General features: G+C 48.9%; 1 protein-coding gene across 1 annotated transcript; it reads left to right on the top strand.

Moving 5' to 3' along the window:
* Nucleotides 1-2,630: 2,630 nt before the first annotated feature.
* Nucleotides 2,631-4,052, top strand: LOC131921169 (histo-blood group ABO system transferase 1-like). The gene is made up of 2 exons (XM_059275864.1): nt 2,631-2,809; nt 2,900-4,052. The coding sequence occupies exon 2, from the start codon at nt 2,955-2,957 to the stop codon at nt 4,029-4,031; it is 1,077 nt and encodes a 358-aa protein (XP_059131847.1). The 5' UTR covers nt 2,631-2,809; nt 2,900-2,954; the 3' UTR covers nt 4,032-4,052.
* Nucleotides 4,053-8,779: the final 4,727 nt, after the last annotated feature.

Here is an 8,779-nt window from a genome sequence, read left to right as displayed (position 1 = left end):
GCCTAACGATGCTGTGTTCTCTTGGAGGTGGCTAAGCAGGAGTCAGAGTTTGCTGGAATTCTCAGGACCTTCCATCTTTTGGTCCATAACTAGAGGTCCCTGGCCTTTGTGTACGGAGTGCTCAAGGCTACTGCTCCTCTCTCTGTGGTGCTCCATGAGGGAGCACTGAGTTGGAGCTAGCCATTCCCCGGCATGGTGTAAAGGAGGTCTGGTGGTGCACACCTGTAACCCCAGGACTAGAAAGGTGGGGATGGGGAGGAGGAGGATTAGAACACTCAGGTTATCCTCAGCCACACGGCAAGTGTGAGGCCAGCCTGGGCTACATCAAACCTTGTCCCAAAGGAAGAATAGTAATGCACGCCCCCTCCCTACCCCTGCAACAACCCTATCCACCCCCTTCTTTCTGCCATGTGCTCAGAAGTGCCCTAAAGGGCAGAATCCCATGAAAAGGCACACTTCCAGCCAGCCACCTCTCATGCAAGAAGGCAGAAACAAATGTCACCAGTCAGGTTCATTTTGTAAGTGGTATGGGCTCCTGCCCCACCGTGGGTCTCTATCTTATACTCTGTCAGTTTTACCACGGGAAAGGGTCTATGTCACATTTGTCTTCAATGAGGCACACACTCAGAAGTGCTTAGAGGAGACGTGCTTGTAGCGAACATAAGCAAATAAACATTCCTCTCCCCATCTTAGTGAGGGTTTCTAGTATTGCAGCAAAACACCATGACTAAAGCAGCTTGGGGAGCAAAAGGTTTATTCGGCTTACCCCTCCACAGCACTGTTCAGCACTTCAGTCAGGACAGGAACTCAAACAGGGCAGGAACCTGGAGGCAGGAGCTGATGCAGAGGCCATGGAAGGGTGCTGCTTACTGGCTTGCTCCCATGGCTTGTTTCTTTTTTTAAAAGGTTATACATATATATATATCATGCATGCAGTGCTCTGCCTGCATCCCTGCAGGCCAGAAGAGGGCATCAGATTTCATTACAGATGATTATAAACTACCATGTGGTTGCTGGGAATTGAACTCAGGACCTTTGGAAGAATAGCCAGTGCTCTTAACCTCTGAGCCATCTCTCCAGCTCCCTCAGGCTGCTTTCTTACAGAACCCAGAACCAACAGGCAGGGATGGAACCATCCACCACGGGCTGGACCCTCCCCCATCAATCACTAATTAAGAAAATGCTTGCCTACAGGCTTGCCTGCAGCCAAATCTTATGGAGACAATTTCTCAATTGAGGTTCCCTCCACGCAGATGACTTTAGGCTGTGTCGAGCTGACATAGAACTACCCCACACAAGTGGGTGCTGTCTGAGAGTCAGCTGAAACAGAAGCCTAAGACACATTTAAAAGACTGCTTGTCAGGGGGCTGGAGCACAGGTCAGTCAGTAACGTGCTTGCCTTGCAATCAATAGTACCCGGGTTCTAGGCCCAGTACCTCTTTTAAAAAGCCTGGCTTGATGACATGCACTTGAAATACCAGTACGGGGGAGGCAGAGGCAGGAGAATTCTCAGAGCTTACTGACCGGCCAGTCAAGCCTAATTGTTGAGCTCTGGGCCAATGACAGACCTTGTTACAAAGGAGGTGGATGACATTCCTGACACTAACACCTGAAATTTTCCTCTCACTCCCGCACATGCACACATCTACAGGCACAAGCATGCCACACATGCACACACAAAGACATGTATTAAGCAAAATAATTTGCCTGGAAAATGTCCTGTTTTGTTGATGATGTTGTTGTTTTCTATCAACTTGACACAAGTTAGAGTCATCTGGGAAGAGAGGACCTCAACTGAGAAAATGCCTCCATCTCACATTGGCCTGTAGGCGAGTCTGTGGGGCATTTTCTTGTTTGAGAATCGATGTGGGAGGGCCCAGCCCACCGTGGGTGGTGCCATCCCTATGACAGGTGGTCCTGAGCGTGTAAGAAAAGCAGCTCAACAGGCCCCGGGGAACAAACCAGCTAGCAGCAGTTCTCAACGGCCTCTGCTTCAGTCCCTGAGCTCCTGCCCTGGCTTCCCCGACGATGCGCTGCATGTAACCTATAGCCCAATTAAACCTTTCTCCCCATGTTGGTTTTGGTCATGGTCATTATCTCAGCAATAGAAAGTCAACCAAGACATCAAATAACCTCCCAAAAGATGCATATGTGAGGAGGTAGATCAGGGGTTCCAGAGCTCACGGATGAACTGGTTTCTGCTTTCCAGCTGGGCCTGTCAACAAAGTCTAGTCAGCCATCTTCCTGGGGCTTTCTTTCATCCGTGCTGGGAGGGTCCCACAGCACTCATGCCTAGGCTTCTATGTGGCATCAAAATAATATAACAGAATTTGGCAGTCTAACCCTAAACACAGTGTATGGTTTCCTGCCTCCTGAGTAGACCCTTGGGAGTGTCGAATATCTCCTTGGGGACTAAAGGAAAGTGACCTTTGACCTGGAGATTTCCTGCTTCTTGGACTGGGGTTTCTAGGTCAGGATTCTCAAATGATGACTGGTGTCAGCGAAGGTTTCAGGCTGGGAAAGGTGAAGGGCAGGCAGGCTAGGGCACAGGCTTTCTGACCCCCAGGTGGTCCTGCCTGACTTGCTTTCATCACAATACGTCCCCTTCATCTGCTCAGCATCCACATCACCCTGGTTCAGGAGCCAGGCCTGGCTTCTGCATTCTGGCTCTGAAGATCCACTTGCCTGTTGACTGGGTTCCCCTGAGCAATTTTTTTAGCAGAACCTCAAACAAAAGCTGAATTTAACAACTTGTGTAACATCTCTGGAACTGTCCTCCACTGGGATACCCTGGACACCCTGCTTTCCGGTACCTCTTGTACAGTGATGGGGACTCAGGAGGAGTGGGGGGAGGCATGGGTGTTCCATGATCCATGCATTTCACCCCATCTCTTGGCAGGGGCAGGTAGCTGAGAGCCTTGACAGATCCAGCCTACATCTATCGGACGTGGACCATGGCCTGGCCATTGTGGACATTGTCTAGGCAATACTTCTCATTTCACCAAGCGACTTTTCTTCTAATTGCTCTTCTCTTGGCCATCTTTGGTTATGGCTACTGGTACCAGAGGAGCCAGATTCACAAGGGTGAACTAATCAAGGCAGACGTGGCTGATAGAAAACAGTATAGACTGCAAGATAAGTCATTGTCAAAATTGATATATACCCAGCCAAGTCTGCTTATACCCACTAGGAGAGATGTCCTTGTGTTGACCAGTTGGCTCGCCCCGGTTGTGTGGGAAGGGACTTTCAACATCGACATCTTAAATGAGCAGTTCCAACTCCGGAATGCTACCATTGGATTGACCGTGTTTGCTTTAAAAAACTACAAGGAGTACTTGGAGCAGTTCCTGCGGTCTGCGGAGACATTCTTCATGGTAGGACACAAGGTGAACTACTACATCTTCACCGACCAACCTCACACTGTCCCTCAGATCCCTCTCCACGATGGAAGAAAAGTGGTTACTCTCCAGATCCCGAGTTTTGAACGCCCGCAGGACATTTCCATGCAGCGCATGGAGTTCATCAGCACCTATTCCAAGCAGCGTTTTCACAAGGAGGTGGCTTATCTGGTGTGTTCTGATGTGGATGTCACCTTCCAGCACAAGGTGGGTGTGGAGATTCTCTCTCCCTTGTTCGCCACCCTTCACCTGCACTTCTTCATGGCTGGTCGGGAGACATTCCACTATGAACGCAGGCCTAAGTCACAAGCTTATATTCCAAAGGACGAGGGGGACTTTTATTACACAGGGTCCTTATTTGGGGGATCAGTGGCAGAGATATATAGGCTCACTGCAGCCTGTCACCAGATGATCATAACAGATAAAACCAATAACATTGAGGCACTGTGTCTCGGCGAGAGTCACCTGAACAAGTACCTGCTTTACCACAAACCCACCAAGATCCTTTCTTCAGAGTACATGTTCAATAAGAAGATCGCTACTGAGAGGTGGGTGAATGAACACTTCGATTTGTTCCACTTCTTCAAGCGCATTAAAATTTTGGACTTGCCCCCATTACATGCAGACACATAATAAAGATATTGTCAGAAACTATTCAGAGAGAGATGATGACTGCTGTGCCCTAGTCACCCTCTTAGTATGCTCCCTCTCTCTCTTTTTAAAGATTTATTTTATGTGTATGAGAGCCTGAATGTAGGTACACGCACCACATGTGTGTAGTGTCCACAGAGACCAGAAGAGGGCGTCTGACCCCATGGAACCGGAGTTAAGGATGTCTGCAAGCAACCATGTGAGTGCTGGGGACCAAACTTTGCTTTTCTGCAGGGACAGTGAATGGTCTTGACCACCAAGCCATCTCTCCAGCCCCTGCGCCCTCAGCATGCCCTCTTCACTTAAAATCAGTTTGAGCCAGGCAGTGGTGGCGCACACCTTTAATCCCAGCACCTGGGAGGCAGAGACAGGTGGATCACTGTGAGTTCGAGGCCACCCTGGTCTACAGGGAGAGTTCCAAGACAGCGAGGACTGTTTTACACACACACACACACACACACACACACACACACACACACACACACACGCACACACACACACACACACGCACATGCACACTTAGGGAGGCCAGCGTCCAAGCTCAGGTACAAGTTTTTGTCCTGCTGTTGTAGGATGTTAGTTAAAGGTGTGTTATGATCTTTTATGCTGTGGAACATTTGTTTAATGATGCAAAGATGTGTTGCATTCTTTTATGTTGCATTCGTTTAACTGTGAAGCTGTGTTACTGTGACTGTCTAAAATACTGGATTGGTCTAATAAAGAGCTGAATGGCCAATAGAGAGGCAGGAGAAAGGATAGGCGGGGCTGGCAGGCAGAGAGGATAAATAGAAGGAGAAATCTCAGAGAGAAAAATGAAGGAACGAGAGAGGGGAGGACATCAGGGGCCAGCCACCCAGCTACACAACCAGCAACGGATTCAGAAAGAAAGAAATACAGAGATAAGAAAAAGGTAAAAGCTCGCCGGGTGGTGGTGGCGCACGCCTTTAATCCCTCGGGAGGCAGAGCCAGGCGGATCTCTGTGAGTTCGAGGCCGGCCTGGGCTACCAAGTGAGTTCCAGGAAAGGCACAAAGCTACACAGAGAAACCCTGTCTCGAAAAACCAAAAAAAAAAAAAAAAAAAAAAAAAAAAAAGGGTAAAAGCTCAAAGGCAAAAGGCAGACACGCTAATTCAGGTTAAGAAAAGTTGGCAAGAAACAAGCCAAGCTAAGGCCAGGCATTCATAAGTAATAATAAGACTCTGTGTGTGGTTTATTTGGGAGCTAGGTGGTGGACCCCCAAAAGAACAAGGAGTGAGAAAAAAGCCAACAACACCCTGCTGTCACTGAGCTACTCCAAACACCCTGAAGGCAGATGACATGTGTAGTCTCAGCTTGACATAACATAGCAGACATTGGAGATGAAATTGTTCAGGGATTAGGGAAAAAGTCTCCTGGACACAGATTCTTGGCTCCTTTGCTCTGTGTTGTACCTTGTGCCTCCCCTCTTGAACAAACGAGCACACTTTTATTTTTAGATTCTTTCTAAAGTGGAAAGATCATTACCATCGTGTGGAGGAGCATGATGTCAAAGGAAGCTTTCTAGTCCTTGGCTGCCTCTCTATCCCCATGCAGCTATCTACCAAAAGTGACACCGGTCTCCCTGTTACCTTCTGCCAGCCTATGCCTATCCCTTACAGCTCACTGTCAATGTTGTGATTTAGCCATTTCCTGTCAGTAAGGAAATCATACTTGTAGCAAATAGGAAGTTCGTATTGACATGAAAGTCTGTGTCTTATAGTTAAAAATGGTTTTTAATGGGATAGTAAATGTGCCTCAGTCAGTAAAACGCTACACTGATATGAGGACCTGAGTCACAGCACTCACATAAAAACAAGTGTATAGGCAGCCATATTGTTGAGGTTTCATGGGTACAACTTCCTGTCATAGATAGAAGAATACATTCTCGAAGCAGACGTCCTGGTCTTCTGGCTCTTAGAGTTTTCTGCCTCCTTTTCTGTGATGTTCTCTGGGTGTTAAGTGTTGTTTTATACATGTATCAAACCACCACCACACCACCACCACCACCACCACCACCACCACCACCACCACCTCCACCATCATCACCACCACCACCACCTCCACCATCATCATCACCACCACCACCTCCATCACCTCCATCACCACCATCACCATCACCACCACCACCACCACCACCACCACCACCACCACCACCACCACCACCACCATCACCACCGCCACCTCCATCACCCCCTTCACCCCTGCACCATGGTTAATTATCCAATCTCTATCTGCTGTAAAAAGAAACTGCTTTAATGAAAGGAGACAGCTGCTCTTAGCAGTGGGTATGAAGTTGGGTATTTAGAGTGCAGTTGGGAATGTCACTGGCCTAGGACAGTGGCAGTAGTAGGGTCCCCTCTAGGTTCCATGACCTCACTGTCCAGGCATGAATTCCCATGTTACGGGTGGGCTTTGAGTCCAATTGGACAGCCGTCAGCTGCCACCAAGATACAAGTGCCACTATTGCATCTTCGGGGGTGTCTTTCCAGGACAGTCACCGTGTGGCTCATCGGTGTCCCAACTGGATGGGACTATTGATTGCTTTGTTCCCTTGTAGCTCGCACAGTATCTTCTGGTGCTATGAAAGCGAGTCCTCAGGGAGGAGGACTAGGTCTGATCTAGGTTGATTCCTCCAAGTCCTGAGTCTGCCGTGCATGGTGTCTTCAGCAACAGGAACTCACCTTCAAATTCTGGGAGGAAGCCAGTGGCAATGGCAATGTCTGGGGAGTTACCACCTGACAACTCAAAAGGGAGTTTCCCATGCCTGGTAGTGGGGTTTTGCTAGATAGTCTCTGCTCTTGGAGGGGAGCATCGTCAGCCCATGTCATGCAACTTTCTTTAAACCCTATACATATGTACACTCACACACCTATATATTATATGCAATTTTAGGCAAACACAGAGTAATGTTCCCTGTGGCTTTTTCAAACAGATTTGGTGATATTTATTTCTCTTCCCTCCCTCTCCCTCACCCCCACATCTAAAGCACCCCCTTGTTTTCACACTTCCCCTTCCACAGCACCCATGTCCTGCTATCCCCCTCCCCAGAGATCCTCCCTGCCCCACACCATAGTCCTGTTTTTGCTTAGGAAAAATCTTACAAGGCCCCACCCCTAGATGAAATTGTACAGGCAAATAATGACTCCTGAGAGGGGGTGACGCAGTCTTCCCCAGGGATGAACCCCCACATTGGTTGTCCAACACCAAGTGACCATCCCTAAAAGCAAATACGTATAAGCAACACTAAATGTACACAGCAGGTTGTCTTTATATATTGATTCATTTATATATATGTGTGTGTGTGTGTGTGTGTGTGTGTGTGTGTGTGTGTGTGTGTGTGTAGCAATAACAAAGTAGAGGAGGTCATGAATTACAGAGGGAGAGGGACATGGGAGGAGGAGTGCTGTAAACACAATATACATATATGGAATCTGCATGTTCTAACATGACAGCAGAGGGAACAGACGGCCAGCCCAGTCTAGCTGAATCTGTGAGGTCCAGGCTCAGTAAGAGACCCTGTCTATAAAACTAAAGAAGATTGCTAGGGAAAAACACACACGTGTGTGCACACACACACACACTCACACACACTCACACACATGCATGTATTCTAGTCAGGTATTATGTGCCTTTTTCTAGGGAGCTATAAAGAAACATCTGTGCACCCCAGGTAAGAGGGTGAGCCCCTGAAAACCAAAGAAATGATTCTGTCCAAATTCAGCTTGGCGAGCCAATGAGTGGAAATGGCTCACTCTTAGGCAGCTGTACCACCAGGAGGCCCCCCGGATGACTTATAAGCAGCACCCTAAGACGTCCCATCTGGCCAGTCGTTCACCTCCGAGAGAGCAGCAACTGCTAGGATGGGGAGGGGAGTGGCCCCAAGAGGGTCTCCTGAATCTCACCCTTCTCCTCCTCCCCCAACAAGGGAACACGCAACGGTCCCATCTCATGAGGGTATTGGGGGGTCTTCACAGCTGCTCCACGGCAAGATGGTAATGGCAAGTGCAACCTGGAGGAGACAGCTTCTCCAGGTCGGTGTGTCTGAGGTGTTGTGTTGGTTTAAAAGAAAACAGGCCCCGAAGGGAGCGGCAGTATGAGGAGGTGTGGCCTTGTTGGGATAGGTGTGGTCCTGTTGCAGGAAGTGTGTCACTGTGGAGGCAGGCTTTGAGGTCTCATATATACTAAAACCACGCCCAGTGAGATAAGATCACTTCCTGTTGCCTGTGAGTCAAGATGTAGAACTCTCAGCTCCTTCTCCAGCACCATGTCTGCCTGCATTCTGCCTTGCTTCCCATCATGACAATAATGGACTGAACCTCTGAACTGTGAGCCAGCCCAGTTAAATGCTTTCCTTTATATGAGTTGCCGTGGTCATGGTGTCTCTTTACAGCAATAGAAACCCTAACTTGGACAGGTAGGTGGTCCAGCTGTTGACAAGAACAGAGGTCTCTCCAGCGCAGTGTGGAGCTGGTACCTCCCATGGGTGTGCCCCAGCTGGATGGACTGGACATAATCTGACAGCCAAGAGAAATGGGTTATCTCTCCTTCACTCGTCTTCTCTCGGTGATGCTGAATCCTGTAGTAACAGATGTACCTTCAGCCGGGCGGGCTCGAGGCAGTGTGCGTAGGAGGAGGGTGACTGCGCGCCTCCCAGTCCTCGTTACTGACCTCCACTTGGAGCCAGTGAGTGACTGGCTGGCAGGAACTCAGGTC

This window comes from Peromyscus eremicus, chromosome 1, assembly GCF_949786415.1.
Source record: "Peromyscus eremicus chromosome 1, PerEre_H2_v1, whole genome shotgun sequence".
NCBI lineage: Eukaryota > Metazoa > Chordata > Mammalia > Rodentia > Cricetidae > Peromyscus > Peromyscus eremicus.
Note: the sequence above shows the minus strand (reverse complement) of the source record. Positions and strands in the feature narration are given on the sequence as shown.